Source organism: Indicator indicator, chromosome 20, assembly GCF_027791375.1.
Source record: "Indicator indicator isolate 239-I01 chromosome 20, UM_Iind_1.1, whole genome shotgun sequence".
NCBI classification, from domain to species: domain Eukaryota; kingdom Metazoa; phylum Chordata; class Aves; order Piciformes; family Indicatoridae; genus Indicator; species Indicator indicator.
This window is the reverse complement of record NC_072029.1, coordinates 8,047,079-8,063,538: the sequence shown is the minus strand read 5'-3', so window position 1 is coordinate 8,063,538 and position 16,460 is coordinate 8,047,079. Positions and strand designations below refer to the sequence as shown.

Here is a 16,460-nt window from a genome sequence, read left to right as displayed (position 1 = left end):
GGGCACCAGAAATAAAATCTGTCACAGAAAGTTAACTTCTCTTGAACTCTTACTAATCCTTTTCCACTCTATTTGCTCTTTCCTCCTCCAGACTGTTTCCTTGTTTTGTGTCATAATCCTGTTTTCACATTCTCTCCTACTGAACGTGAAACATCTAAAACTAGGTATGTGAAGTTAGCTTTGGGACCAGCTATGTGTTGAAATCATTAGTCTCATATCCAGCTTCTCCTCAGCATACCAGCTGATGTCTACCACTACCTGATTCATCTGGGGAATTAGAAAAAAAGCTCAACAAGTACCACTGCAGAGTTTTTTGCAGCAAAGGAGCACAGATGCAACAACTCATCATGCAGAATCACCAGTTCTGTTCTTCTGTGGAGAACTTCCCGTATGTTAAACACTGACTAAAATTTCAAGGTATGATCCATCTGAACTAATTCTGTAGCTCTGCAGCATGGGATTAGCACTATTTAAGATAAATGAATATGTGGGCTTGAAGAGTTGAGAACTACAGTCACTGTTTGGAGTTTATATATCGGAATGAAATAAAAGAGCTTATAGAATTAGTTCCCACAAGAGTTATAACAGAACATGAAGGTGGTGGTGTGGGATGAAGTACATAGTACTCTGTGATTCACATCTGTAATACTGACCTTGCCTCTAGCAAAACCTTCAAATCCATCAATGACAGCAAACATTTTATGGCCTTCAGTTATGCCAACTCTCACTGCAGCCCTCACTGCAGCATTCATGCCAGCTGCAGGGGCACCAACGTTTAAAACTGCCACATTAAAATTAGTCTGCAAGAGAAAAAAAATAATTGTCAGTACTTTAATTTCTACACCATGGTTAATTTGTCCATTATAGACAGTTGCTATTTGAAGGTAGGAAAGGAATATTCAAAGCCCCTAAAAACATCCAAAATTTAAAGGCAACTAAACAATACATACACAAGCTTTTCCTCAGTTCCTCTGACATGCACATTTCATCTACTTTTCAGTTCCCATCCAATCCCTTTTACTGAAGCACACAGACTTGGCTAGTGTGGTCATGCAGTTAATAATCGCAAGTAGCCTACCTTTGAATGCCATCCATCACAGAAAGACATGGCAAAACTATTTTAAAACAAAATATCCCAATGCTAACAGTCCTAAATTTGCATTGATAGATTAAAAAAAAACAAGCCAACAGATACCTGATCTGGCAAAGCAATGCTGACTACCCACCAAAAAAAAAATTCTAAGTTCTTTTATCTCCTGAGGTTGAAACTTTGGTTCTTATTTTTGCACTGAAGAACTTCTTCCTAAGATGCAGTCTAATCCTACCCTCCCATCAGCTTCAAACCATTCCCCCTTATCCTATTGGTAGACACCCTTATGAAAAGTCCTTCTGCAGCCTTCCTGTAGGATCTCTTCAGGTACTGGAAGGCATCTCTAAGGTCCCCACAGAGTCTTCTCTTCTCTAGGCTGAACAAACCCAGCTCCTTCAGCTTATCCTCATATCAGAGCAGAGGTGCTCCAGCCCTTGGATCATCTTTTGGCCCCCTCTGGATTCACTCCAACTGCTCTGTCCTTCTTATGCTGGGGACACCAGAACTGGAGGCAGGATTGGAAGTGGGATCTCAGCAGAGTGGAGTCAATGGGCAGAATCCCATCTCTTGCTCTGCTGACCACACTCCTCTTGATGCAGCCCAGCACACGGCCACTTTCTGGGCTGCAGGAGGGCCCTGATGGTTCCTGGGGAGCTTCTCCTCAATCAACACCCCCAAGTCTCTTTCTTTAGAGCTACTCTCAAACCACTCTACACTCAGCCTGGATTTGTGCCTGGGATTGACCCAAGAAGATTGTTAAGATAACCCAAGCGCACACGCTTGCACCCTTACCTTTGGAAGCTCAGCATCTGGCTTTTTTTGTGACAGCAATTTGTAGGTGTTAAGGTTGTTTTCAAAGCTCCTAAATAAAGAAGGCACACACAAAAAATAAGATCAATAAAATAACTATATAGCTGGTTAGTTAATCTTACAGATCAGGGAGAAAGCATTTTATTATCAAGTGACATGGACAGAACATTTCCAACATTACTGCTGGAAAACTACCAGCTACTTAGGAACAAGCTCAGGGGGTTGGCCTAAAAGTCTTAACTGAACAAACATATGGCTGCTTCCAGTCTGCTCATACAACACAGCAGCTCTTCTCTTTGTCACTGTTCAGCCTAATATCAGCCACTAGACTGGCATAGTATTGAACTAATTTTCTGTGCTTTGGATGTTTTTAGGGAGGTATGAATTTCAATTATTCTATTTAATCCACTCTTCTTCTGTCTCTTCTGTTTCTCTCAAATATATAAAAACATGTAGAAATTATTTAAAATAAAATATGAAGTGCCAGCAGAACAGCAAAGCAATTCAGCTTTTTTAGAATTAAGGAACTAATGAAAATTATTGACTATACCTTCCACGAAGCCTCACAGCTTCAACAAATCTTCCCTCATCCATGGCTTTCTGGACTTCTTGAGTCTTGACAAAAACAAAACCAAGTTGATTATTCAGTATCTTTTAAAAACGAACTAAATTGATTATTTATTATAGTTCAGTAAATAAATCATTCTGAAATAGCTTTCCAAAGAGAAGAAAAAGAAATACTAACATTAGGTTAATTTTTGAGCTACCTCTTATCATTGCATAAATTATAGTGGAGAGAAGAACAAAGTAGAAACAGACACTACAGGCCTTCCTGGGACAAAACCAAACCAGCAACAAACAAACAACAACAAAAACCTTTGTATCTATTTTGTGTTCACTTTAAGCTGAACAGTTTTAGTGCAGAAAGCTGACAGTTGGATATGTTGTGTAAACGGATGCAAGCATCTGAGGGATTTGTTGCAGCAATAAGAAGAGAAGGTCTGACATGAAGTTTATAGTAAATTAAATAAATACATATATTTCTTGTTTGTTGGTATTTCACAAGTAATAACGCATAGAGAACACACATGAAGTTAACATTAGTCCCAGATGTGGGAAAGTTCTGCACATGGTCCCATCAGTGCTTTAACGACAACAGACAATTACTGCACACAGTGGTCTGTTGTAGCTAACGAAAAAGCTATAAATTGGCTTTTTGCCAGACACTCACCATCTGCACACATTCCATCAAAGGCAGACGGACTGCTTGGTTTCCAGACAGGGACACGACACAGGCAGGGGTAGCTGGAGTAGCTTCTAAAAGGGCAAGCACAGCTTCCACACCCATACGACTTGCCTAGAAACAAATAATGTTTGAGTGTTCAAGCAAACACAAGGCTTCCAATCATAGAAATGGTCAGAATTTCTCTGTAATTGAAGGTGAACACAATTATTCCTTGGTAAGCAAAAATGTCACAGGCTGTTTAATACCCTTAAGTACAGACAATATTTCTTTCAGCTTTGCTTTTTAATCCTTATGAAGATTCTTTCACATAAAGTGCTTCACTATTCTGAATCTGAGCTATTCAAGACAGTTAATACGAAATAATAATTGGATTTGTAAAGTTCATCAGGTAGAAAACCTCCCCACACCCAAAAAAATAAATAAGCAAAATGTAGTTTTACTACGTGGTTGCATGAGTAAAGATTTTATGTTCACTCACCAAAATTCTGTCAAAAGCTGAAGGGGTTCCACCTCTCTGCACATGACCCAGGATAGTTACTCGGGTGTCGAACCCAAGCCGCTGAACCACAAGCTGCAGAGAGTTTCAAAACACAGTGGGTTTATTATCATCATTGTTTGACATAAGTGTGTTAGCACTGATCTGCTCTATGTGCTAGCACAGTTATTTGCAAAATCTTCTGTCGCTTGCATTTGTAGGTTTTGGATGAAAATTGTAGCCATCTATTGCACCTACACGTAACACTTTCCATAGTGAAACTGCAATTCCGAGTTAAGAGTCAGAGATTCCTCTCAGCTGCTGACAGTTACGGAAAACAAGACTTCACTCACAGAATCACAGAACAGTAGGGGTTGGAAATGACCTCCAGAGATCATCCAGTCCAACCCCTGTGCCAAAACAGGATTGCTTAGAGCAGGTCACGCAGGAACAAATCAAGGTGGGTTCTGAAAGTCTCCAGAGAATGAGACTTCACATTTGTAAGCACTGGTAAGATCCCCTCTCAGCCTTCTCTTCTCCAGGCTAAACAGCCTCAGGTCTCTCAGCCTTTCCTCATATGAGAGATATTCCAGTCCCCTCATGTATCTTTGTGGCCCTCTGTTGGACTCTTTCTAGTACTTCCCTCTCTTGAACTGGGAAGCTCAGAACCAGACACACTACTCTAGATGAGACCTCACCAGGGCAGAGCAGAGGTGCAGGACAGCCTCCCTGAACCTGCTGGTCACACTTCTTAACGCACCCCAGGACAGCACTGGCCCTCTCGACCAAAATAGGCTTGGGCTCGTCCGGGATTTGAACCCGGGACCTCTCGCACCCTAAGCGAGAATCATACCCCTAGACCAACGAGCCACATAAAGTTCTTTTTTTCCCTAAAGCCCAAGGAAAGTCAAACCTCCAACATGTGTTTTTCAACTCCTGCAGGCCCTTTTCCAGGAAAAGCAGAATAATTCCAGCTCAAAAGCTTTTCTTAATCTTACACATCAAAACACAACTTTTGGCAAGGCAACCACTCAGGAAAAACTGACAAGACTTTGTCCAAAACACTATTTCACTGTGAGATAGGACAGAATTAACACTTTACAAGCAAAATAGGGTTATAATTACTGCTTGGAGCTGATTTCAGACTCTAGCAATTAAGTAGGTGTTTTGGACTACCGTCTTATATTACAAAGAGAAAAGGTTCTCATTAAAAGCCACTGCAAAATTGCCCTGTAAGTGGACTATGGATTAGAAGCACAAATACAACACAGAACCAGCAAATTGTGACAAGCTACAAGAACAGATTTACTGTACAGAAATGTGATTGGTAACAGCCAGCCCCATCTGAAGAACAAAGCAGAAAGCATATAATGGGCATGTTACACTTACATCCTTAACCTTCTCTGACGTTATAGGTTTGTTGTGGCAGTCAATAGCTCCTTCAGCTACAATAATAATATTCAGCCTTTTCTTTCGTGCACGATTCTGTAATGAAAATAGAAGCACATGAATATAGCTAAAAAAGTAAAAGAAACCTACAGCACAGTTTTATAATCAGTTGCTACCCATTCAGATGCTAGGATTTGAGGAAATATTTCTTGCAGTCAATCACTACAGAGTTCTCACACATTTTATCTTCAGACAAGTCTTTTCACTGATGAAGTGAAACGTACCAAATTAATGAGCAAAGGCATACACACACTGCCTGTATAGGAGTTGTTTTAAGTAATCCCTAGAGTAGGTCATACACTTCTTCAAAATAATTATGGAATGAAGAAAAAAAAATGCTTAAGATCAAACAGCACTAGCTGTGACACCAGAAGAAAAGATTTGCTGGAAGTCCTGATAACATTTAAAAATCATTGTTTACAAAAAAACATCTACCAAGAGGTCAGGGAATCCCAAACATAGTAATAGTTACCTCTGAAAGCTTGACACACATTGAATCTTCCCATCCTTCTTCTGGTGGGTATTCAGGAATAAACACCCAATCTGCCCCACAGGCTAAGGCACTAACAAGAGCTAGATACCTGGTAAACATAACAAATAATTAGACATCTATAGTTCAGAATTCTTTATCATTCATAATGATACCTGTATCATAAGACAGCAACTGCTGAAGACAATACATACCCACAATGTCTCCCCATAACCTCCAGAACAAATGTCCTCTGATGGCTGTAAAAGTAAGAAAATACAGTAACTGTAATACTGCAACTCAGAAATCCAGTCCAAGTGCTTGAAATCAGAACCTGGTATCAGGCAACAGCCTGTGTTTACCATGTTCACCAAACACAGAAGGCATTATCAAGCCAGGGGGCTGTATTAAACAGCATCTTTGAAATTAGATATCTTCCAACACATCATTCATTTTCACTAATACTTTCTTCTAAAAACATCAATGGACAGATAGGAGAGAAAAGTTGAACATTTACTAGAAATGTAAGCAATGCAGATCCAGAGTTAAGAACAGTAATAGTAAAGCTGCATTAAAAAAGAAAAATAATTTAATGGCTTAACTTTTACCTAGGGAGAGCTTAAGATTTGAAGCATGAACCATTGTGTATTTGTCAGAGTTTTCTATACCTTTGAGCAGTGGTCATGATGGCATCCACGACTTCAATGATTCTGTGCAAGGCTGAGTCAGTACCTATGGTCATATCAGTGCCACAGAAGTCATTGTCTATGGATCCAACCATTCCCACGATGTTAAGGTAAGCATACTTCTTAACAGCCTCTTCATCAATCTTTCCTGTAAAGAAGTATCCACAGAAAGAGCTGTAAGATGTTTTATTTTCTTTTAAACGTTTTAGACACACTGCTTGGATGCTCTACTTTTGTAAATTAATCATATCCAAACATTAAATTATGTTTAGATATTTTAGGTAACAAGGTTAGTCAAAACTACAAGCAAAAGCCAATCAACCAACCAAACCAAAGAATCCTGCATAGAACTCCTTACAGTAAGGAAGGAAACAAGAGCTTTTCAGTCCATATCAAAGTGCCAACAGATTATCAGGTTTTGCAACCAACCTTAAAATTGATGGTTTGGACTTAAACAGTAGCAATCAAATTGTAGCCTCAGTGTAAGACATGCAACGAAGAAGTAAGCAAACTGGATGTGATTATGGGCATATGTGAAGAATCAAAAATCAGCATTAAACTTCTCTTTTGCACTACTGAAAGGCTCTGATTTCATGATTAATAAGCAAACAGAATAGAACAGCTCCTATTCTAAGTCTTGGTCTGCGTCTCCCAAGACATCAGTGAAAATGCTCTATCATCCAAGAGTTCTAAAGGACCTCAGGGATGAAATACCTTAGCTGCTTCAGTGATTAAAACTACCTTAGCATCTGTGGATGGGATGGTAGTAAATATAATGCAAATTTTTAATATGAGATTCAAGAATTACATATTGGTGTGTTTAATGTCTATGCGAGAGAAAATAGTAGAAAGCACAATAAAAAATGTAACTCATGTCCATAAAGATAAATACAACATTCTGATGAACAATGTTTTCAATGAATGTATACCATGCATTACAAACCTTTTCTAGAGTTCCAAAGGTAATTTAACAATCACATGAATAAGGGATATCTGGTTGACATTCTACTTAGATTTCCAAAAAGCCATTGACAAGGTCTGTTGCCAAAGGAGTTTAAGGAAACTAAGTAGCTACAGCATAATAGAGAAGACTTGCATAGAATAAATAATGTGAAACAGAGTGTAAAAAAGAAAAAAAATAAGAAGGAGGGCAGTGGTAAATGCAAGGTCTTGTATCTGAAGAAAGTTAACCAATAGAATTATACAGGGATCTGCGCTGTTCAACACACTCAGCAATAACCTAGAGAAGGGAACGAGCAGTAAAGTGCCAACGTTTACACATTGAATTATTTGAGTTCTAAAGTATGAAGTGTCTGAGAAAAAAATGAGGAAGACTAGCAAGACACAGCGAGCAGTACAGTATCAGATGGAATTCATCGTAGATAAATGTGAACTCACACACATGAAGAATGTACCCTTATATCACTAACAAAATAATGCTATTTTCAGCATAATGATAGGATAAAGCTGTTTCCATTAATAAATCAGCTTCAGTGCTCAACAGCAGTCAAAAAATAATCCAAATATTAGAAAATATTAGGAAAAGGATAGAGAACAAAACAAAGATCATTATACTACTGTGTAGATCCATGGTTTGCCCTCATCTTGAATACTGGGTGCAGTTGTGGTCCTCCCCACCTCAAAAAGGACATGGTAGAACTGGAAAAGGTTCAGAGAAGGGCAACAAAGATGATCAAAGGTATAGAACTTACATGTGAGGAACAACTAAGCAAACTAGGACTCTTTCATCTAGAAAAAGAGATGATGAAAGGAAAATAAGACAGCTGTAAAATCTCAAGTGGCATGCAGAGAGGAAGCAGGATTGATCATTCACTGTTGTCACACAAAAATCACAGGACATCAAATGATACTAGAAGTCAATAGAATTAAAATAAACAGGAGAAGATTCTTCACCATCTTCACTCAACGAAGCTGCAGAACTCCTTCCTACACAATGTTTTCAGGAAAAATCTGCATGCTTTCAAGGAGGCTGTATACATTCATGGAAGAAAAACTCATAAAGGAGTGCTATCAGCACCTAATTTCGGAAATCCCGAAGTCAGAAAGGGATGGAACCTCTTGGGATTGATACATTATGAACCATATACAGCATCAACTCAGGATTGTTTGGGCTTGCTCTTTTAGTCTTCCCTATACATTCTTCTGCATGCTATCAAGGACAGCTACTGGGCTGGATGCGCTTTTAGCAACAGCCACTTAATGCTCTAATCTTAAACTGTGATACATAGGCAGGAAAGCATCTTAATTTAGTAACAACCTAGTGTGCAGCTTGATGTAAGAAAGGAATTACCATCTCAATTTGGATCTGAGGGCAAAGGGCTTTTGAAGCAGAAAGCTGAAAATGACTCACCACGAGGGATAAAAGCCACACAAACTGTTGCCCAGTAACTTACTTGGCCTTTTTGAGCCTTTATGGTATATAAGGGAGGATGTACAGGAATTAAAAACTATCACTTCATGAGGGAGAGTGTAACTGCTTAGAATGCATGTATCTGATTTCTGAACAGGAGATATCTTCTGGATACCTGCTGTGCAGATAAAGTTACTGTAGATAACCTATTAGATATCAGACTAAGGGTTTAAACAAACTTACCTTTCTGCGCCAGTTCTTCTAGAAGTCCACTCCATTCTTCACGGAACAGATTAGCACCAGTCAAGCTACCATCACCACCAATCACACAGAGATTAGTGATTCCTCTCTGAACCAAGTTGTAGGCTGCCTGCAGGCGGCCCTCCCGGGTACGAAAGGATTTGCAGCGTGCACTGCCAATAACTGTACCTCCCTAGGAAAAGGAAATAGAACAGGTTTGCATTTGTAATCCTTTTTTTTGTTTGGGTTTTTTTTTTGTTTAAGATAGATAAATGATTAACGGTTATTTTGTAGCATAACCTCCATCTTTAATTTTACAGTGACTAAGAAGTAATGAAAAACAAAGAATTATCAAATCTGAGAGAAATTATGTTCTCAAGAGCATATATAAACCCCAGGGAAAAGGAAAAAAGCACTCAAAAACGACTGAAAAAGGGCTACTCTTGAAAGAGAATGTTGAATGGTTTGGGATTAATTTCAGTAGCATTCCATTAAATTCTCTAATTGTTGCTTATATGTGACGGCAACAGTAAAAGTGCTATGACACTAAATAGTTAAGCATTTAGGTAAGTTTGCTTCAAAGCATTACATTTGCCCCCTAATATGAAATATATAAACAGCAGAAAAGATGCATACTTAAAGCTCAAAACCAGCATTTGTTGCTGCTCCACAGAATCAAGCAGAGAACTGCATCCACATTCAGTGCTTTACTAATATGATTTAAAGACCTTCCTCCAGAACTGGAAGTAATTATTTTCAAACAAGACTGAAGTTCTCTGTCACTGTAAACTGCTGGGCATCTTGCTGAAAACGAGTTACTTACACCTCTGTGTTTATGTTCAGTCACTCAGAAGAAGTTTAATTTTTGCCTTATTTATTGTCACAGTAAAACAAATCTGGAGACAATTCCCTCAACTTTTGCAGAAACACTTCCTTCACTTTAATTTCTAACAGATAAGTCATGCCAACCTGAATCAGGGATTCTGATCTGTAAACTGTACTGAAATGATCTGCCCTATCAATGGGGGTTTCAGCTCCTAAGCCAGTCCCTAGGTACTATTTTACCATCTACACTGCAACGCACAACAGCTGCTATTAGAATAAAAAAAAAACAAAACAAAAACAAAAAAACCAGTGGAATAGGAACAGCTCAGCTTTCTCCACAGATAAAACAGCAGCATACACGTGGAGAGGTTTTAAAAATAACAACCTGGACTAAAAACATATCTGAACTAGTTATTTCCATACTCAGGAGAACACAGTACAGGAAAAATAGACTATTTAAACAAGCTTATTTGGATTAAACACAATTGTACATTGGCCTGAAAAATCTTTCATCAAAACATCTAAGCATATCCTTTAAGATGCATCCTAAGCTTCACTGTTGGTCTGCAGAATTTCTAGGAATCAAGCTCAGAAAGGTATATAGCATACACGCTATATACATGTACAGGATGCCTACATCCTGCTCCTGCCTGTGCTCCTGTCTGGCTCAGCCATGACATCTCAATATTCTCTTAATCATAAAATGGGTCTGGATGATGTTCTTAGAGTCACATGGTTAATTTTATGTAGCCCTGCAGGAAACAGGATTTTGGACTTGATGATCCTTATGTGTCCCATCCAACCTGAGATATTCTGATTCTACAATTACAGATTCTTCAAGACAGGGGATTAAAAAAAAAAAAAACAACCAGAAAACCAAACATATGTGGACAAACATATTTCACAGTATTTGTTTTTTAAGAAATAAACCTATTTTTCTCTTTGCTAACTGCTTCATGTTTACTATGTTAGCTTTACAGACAGCTCCAAAGAAACCCACATTGCACCTGGAGGTAGTTTTCAGAAAGCTTGGCAAGCAGTAAGGCCTCTTTGCCAAACATAGCATCTGCTCTGGAAGAGGTAACAGTATTACCATGCTGAGGAAAAGTGTAAGGAGATCCAAACAGCCACCTTGCAGAAGGTTGTAATATAAATGCACCAAGTCGCTGGTATTATCTGAGCTCTGGAGAACTGGACTATAATTACTCCCATTACTGTAATTCTAAATCCACACAGACAGAAAGCCAAGAGGGTTTCATCAGAAAGCACTTGCCTTACAAAACACACTCATTTCATATTTTAGCTCTGTGATGTCTTTTTCATTAAATACAGATTTGTCAATATGGCTTTAGGAAGCCAGTGAGATATACTGTTGAAAATCTAGGACAAAGGTTTCCAGATTCTTTCTGTGCACTGAACACAAGACCACATAGAGATCTTTAGAGTGTCAAACATCCATACTGCAGAAATCAGGCTCTGCTAGAAGTGATATGTACTGGTCACTCAAGTCATCACAGGATTCAAATCCATAATTACTGTGGTTGTCTGTATATAGAATTAGGGTTCTCTCTTTAAAGAGAGGGGATTCACGTCCCACCTCATAAAACTTACCACTTGCAGGATACTTGAAACACTTTCCCATGAAACTTCCACAATATTATCACCTCCATCAACCATTCCCTGGTAACCCTGCAAAAGAAAAAGTATTTCAACAAGCCCGATTTTAAAAAATCTCTAACATTTCCACTGCAGCGATACTCACCTTCCACAATTTAATGGAACTTTTAAAAGAAACTAAAACCACTAAATAACAAAAATACTCAATTTAAATTAAAAACACTCAAGCAAGTATCACATTAGGGAAAAACAAAGCCAAAGAAACCTTCTTTCTACAAGATCAGTTATATAAACAACTTACAAGATACAGTAATACTTTTACACAGATTACACAGCTTCTAAACTCTCCTTTCTTAGGAATTAAAATTCAGTTATTTTTTAAAAATGACAAAGATGGAAGAACTCTGAAATGCATTATAAAATGTGCTTCCTAAAAATGTAATTTCAGTCTTAGGTCATGCTCTTAGGAAAAAAAAACAAAAATCTACCTTTGTGACGTTTTGTACACTCTTCCCCTCAAGGTAGGTGTAAGCACAACAAATCAAAGAGTAACAACCAAAGAATCTTTCATAAACTAAGGAAAAATCAGGTCACAGAACTTCCACTCTTTTTTCACACAAAAGACACAAACAGTTACACAAATTCATGGAAGAAATGTAGTAGAAAAATACAATTTGTAGTTATAAATTTAAGAAATCCTTAATATCTTAACTCAAATGGTCTTTGGAAACCAGTGTGTGCTGTAATATGAAAGAACTACACCTAGCTGAAAGAAGGAAAAGTAGCCAGTGAGGAAATGAAGAGTTTTGTTGTGCCTGGCTTCATTAACTCCCTACATAAATACTAGCAGAAAGAATCACAATTAGGGACTCTTTTCCAGCAGGTGATATTGTGAATACTGTTTGTTGTGGGTTTGGCTGTTTTAAAAAAGAAAATAAAGCAAAAGTCTAACCTGGAAAACTGAGAGAGATACCAGGATAAAACTGGAGTTACCATTCAACTTTGTGACATTTATTTAAATCCAAAGGGAAAACAAAACTATGCTAAACAAAAAACTCCACTAAACAAAAATAAACACAAGAATGTTTATGTCTCTATTTTCAGATGACGTGTATATACAGATGGTCATGCTGAGGAGCAGTTAGTTATCCTTTCTAATACACGCAGCTCTCCAATATTGTACATACCTAGTTTTAGGGTTCTCAGGAATAAGTCAGGTGGAACCAAAAGTTTAGGTGACATTATAAACTGGAGACACACACACTTTGGCACAAAACAGAGCATGTGCAGGTTTTCTCCAGTGAGCAGTAACATGGAAATGCTATGACTACACTGGTATAAAAAGCCCTCTGTATGAGATGAATACTCCAGCATACTTGGAGTCTATCACTAGCATCACAGGATAAGAATACAAAGAGAACCTGGACTTAGCAGAAGTTACTCAAATTAAACTTTCTAGGATCCTAGTAGAGATTCTAAGGGGAAAACATCAAAGTTTCTGTTCAGTGAGACTTGGCTAACAAATTTACATGTAGATGATCATGTTATAATAAAGAAATGTCTGCATGAAAATGACCTATGGCTCTAATTTCTGTCATTGAATGTTCTGTACACCCTCCAGATAACTTTGTTATGTATTTAATATATACACATACTGTCTTGTATTCTAATGTATATAAATGACCTGAAGTTAACACAATTGGCACAATTCCTTCAAAAATCAGAGCAAGTTAGAAAAGAAACAATACTACATATCAGCTTTAAAAAATTAATTCTTTCTTAGATAAAGTCCAGAAATCTTCAGACAGAAACATTCCAGTGGATCCAACTGAGTTTGATGAAGGCTAATAAATTACCAAATTCACGTATCACAGGTTTGTGTCTTTTTAAAGCAAGGAATATCATGTTCCCTGTATCATTCAGTAACAAACTGATAGCATTCCCTATCAGTGTTCCAACTGGCTACTATGGTAACACAGATTCACAGGCAGCAAATCCTAAAAGAATCATGTGAGGCTGCACTCTAATTCAGTTTGTAAGACTATACAGTAAGCTCCACTACAAGCACACAAAAATGATATACAGATCATGTACCTGCAACAACCATTCACCTTCCGTTTTTTACTTGAAAAAAAATAAAGTGCATTCAAGAAAGCACAACATACAGAAAATACCTACATCGTTATACACACAAAATAAGGCTTACGGATGAAAAATCCTTACTTGTATTTTATTAACAAATCTAAAACACATGGGAAAGCAAATGGACAAACTACTGTTTGAAAATATATGTAAGAGCTGGAACACCTTATAGGCAGGCTATGGATGAGCTGTGACTGATTGCTGGACCATGCATCTTTAAAGTGTGCATTCTGGGCAGGGGTCTGCATCGGTTCTACTTTCTCTATGTACACAAATGAGAAGAGAGGATGTACAAACAACTCCTCTCAGTACAAGGTAAGGATAAGGTGCTTTTGGAAGAGGCCCTTTCCACTTGAACATTGCTTTACTCTCTCTTCCTGACTCGTTCAGCATGCCAGGGATTTTATGTACTCTAGCTATGAACAATGTAGCCAAAATTTCCATGCTGTTCTTCTGTATCATTTAGAGATTGAAAAAGTCACAGAATTAAAACAGCTTTCTAGAAAACCTATAGAGGAAAAAAAAAAGCCTAAGTATAATTGAAATATTGATGATGATTTCCATTTATTATTTTATATATTTAAACACTTGACCCTAACTTGGGGACTGGGTGATCCATTTTAAAGGTGGAATTTAAGTTGAAATATTTTATCAAACAGTTCAGCACTGCTACAGTTGTCTGGTTACTGAAAATTACTGGCATATGTGAACACAGACTTTAATGAAAAAAAAAAAGGCTAGGACCCCATCAATTTACATTTTGAAGAAATTAATCTTAGATTCTAAATGTAGCGGTTTGGGTACTGAACAAGAATGGGGGGAAGAGGAGGGTGGGGGGGAGTAAACTGTTAAAATAATACAGCAAGCACTATGCTTGAAGATCAACCCCGTTTTGTATGTATTCCTTTCTCTACCCAAAATCTGAATACTCAAAGACAAGCAAGAGGAAATCTCTGTGGGTCATATGCTCACACAGCACACACAACTCCTGCAGAAAGTGGGAGAGACAGCACAACTTGCTCCAGTCTTCCCTCTAAAAATAAAAGCCATCTTCTGCTATGTTACATGAGACATTTGGGCTGTACAGTTAATTTTACTTACTGAGCTTTCTTAGCTACTGCCCGAGAAGGTAAAATACCAGCATCACGGAGTGCACAAACCACACAGAAAAGACAGGAAGTGTTCCTCACGGAAATCCGTGACTGCCGTACCATTGCATTTCCAATGCCGGCCTCTGGAGAAAAAGACTCTTAATCAAGATGAAGAATCTAAAAGTTCCACAGCTTAGTAGTAAGAGCACGCATCCACTGGGAACTATGTGCTTCAATCCTGGAAAAAGGGCAGGTTATTTGTATAAATATTTCAGACCTGAGTTTCCAAAATGAATTCCCAAGAATGGGAGCCATCACTTTTTCTTCTAATTCTCAATTAAAAAAAAATCCAAAACCAAGCACAAAACCAATTTAAATCACTTCTGGTTAGTGAAGGAATTTAAAAGTAGCTTCCTAGAGCAGCCTGGTACTTTGACATGTAGCTCTGTCTTCTTGAGTTTCACAGTATGAGTGAAGTAAGTCCATGGGTATTCAAATTTTAATTGCAGTTGGTGTAGATTTGAGGAAAAACGTGATGCTAGTCAGCGAGGGGGACTACAGACTGCTTGGATACTAAAATTAAATGCTAAAAAATGTTAACATAGTAAAATATGACACTGGAGTACTGTATAGAGCAAATGCGTTTCTACGAACTCACAGCAAAGTTTTCAAACGGTGCCAATTCCAGTGATTTAAGATACAAGGGTTGAGTTTTTATATTTATAAAATATAATTTCAAATTAACTATATAAATCAGATATAAAACATTATAGTTTTGATATAAGTTATTCTTCAGTTTTCATTTTCTCATTAGTTTCTTTTTCTTTCTCTTTGTGAATCAAACCATGCCCATGAATGGCAGTATCTGTTTCTTTCTTTGGGCTTTGGTAAACCTAACTGAAAAAAGGCTAGAAAATCACTTGTATGTGGATCACTGCCAATTTTAATTTGTTGTGGTAATCTCTCTCATCCCAAAACAAAGTGTAATAGTGTTAGGAAACAAAAGGAAAATAAGCATTATAGTTTTGCTTAGAGTACCAAGCTAGTTGTGACTACAACCGTAGAAGATATATGGGTTTACAGTATAAAAAAATTTCTTATGATGGAAAAAGTTACAGGAGAAAACCATCATACAATAACTAGAGCAAAGAATGCTTGAACAGGTTGAGAACTTGAACTCCATTTTTGGCTCCAAATAAGAAAATATTTTTCACCTTTTGGGTGTTGGCACTCCAGGTTTTTCTTCACTTTTTCACAGCAGCTTCAACAGAAGTATCACTTCACCTTGAAAACGTGTATCAGTTAAAATGCCTACTCAAAATGTAGGCTAAAAATATACTGTTCTCATTGCTTAACACACTGAATTCTGCATTTGATAAACTGTAACACAGAAGGACTTTATTAAAAATACTCAATAATTTCAAGTATTTACAAAAATACATTTTCCATGTACAGACCATGCTAAGGCTTAAAACAGGAATCATTAATGGAAAGTCTTACTTTTTACCTTCCACTATTCTTGTCACCTGCATCTGTTTCCTGCTTCAAAGTGCTGAAATGAAATAGTTGTTTCATTTCAAAGCTTGCAACAGTGGATGTGTTGTGAAAAGAAAACTGACTTCATGTTTTTAGTAATGAAAACAGAAGAAAAAAGCTTAACATTCAGTACTAGCTGAAACATACCAATGGACTAATCTAAAAGCAAAGCTTGCAGAGCTACTACCCCTCCTTAGAGTGAAATGTGCATTTTTTTCCCGATCACACGGTTACAATGAAAATAAAATGAAAATATAAAATGGAAACTCAAAACTCCACTGACTTGATTTTCACAATCACTTTTCATTCAGAAGTATCTGTGACTTCACACTGTTGCCACTCTAGCAATTAACAGAGGATTATGTTAACTTATATAGTGCAATTTTTCTAAATTCAGAAAAACAGATATATAC

General features: G+C 37.5%; 1 protein-coding gene and 1 non-coding gene across 5 annotated transcripts in view; both read right to left on the bottom strand.

Moving 5' to 3' along the window:
• Window positions 1-16,460, bottom strand: part of PFKP (phosphofructokinase, platelet) — a 42,416-nt gene that overhangs the window by 15,664 nt on the left and 10,292 nt on the right. For 3 of the 4 annotated variants that reach the window (XM_054390085.1, XM_054390087.1, XM_054390088.1), the window contains exons 3-13: window positions 11,273-11,350; window positions 8,840-9,029; window positions 6,208-6,373; window positions 5,755-5,799; window positions 5,543-5,651; window positions 5,011-5,106; window positions 3,625-3,717; window positions 3,132-3,257; window positions 2,451-2,515; window positions 1,883-1,952; window positions 654-800 (exon numbers count right to left, since the gene is read on the bottom strand). In XM_054390085.1, the coding sequence (XP_054246060.1) occupies window positions 654-800; window positions 1,883-1,952; window positions 2,451-2,515; window positions 3,132-3,257; window positions 3,625-3,717; window positions 5,011-5,106; window positions 5,543-5,651; window positions 5,755-5,799; window positions 6,208-6,373; window positions 8,840-9,029; window positions 11,273-11,350 (1,185 nt within the window). Of the gene's footprint in view, window positions 1-653; window positions 801-1,876; window positions 1,953-2,450; window positions 2,516-3,131; window positions 3,258-3,624; window positions 3,718-5,010; window positions 5,107-5,542; window positions 5,652-5,754; window positions 5,800-6,207; window positions 6,374-8,839; window positions 9,030-11,272; window positions 11,351-16,460 lie in introns of all 4 variants that reach the window. The other variant, XM_054390086.1, reaches the window with a different exon arrangement.
• TRNAP-AGG (transfer RNA proline (anticodon AGG)) lies at window positions 4,420-4,491 on the bottom strand. Its single transcript has one exon. It is a non-coding gene; the product is annotated as a tRNA-Pro (tRNA).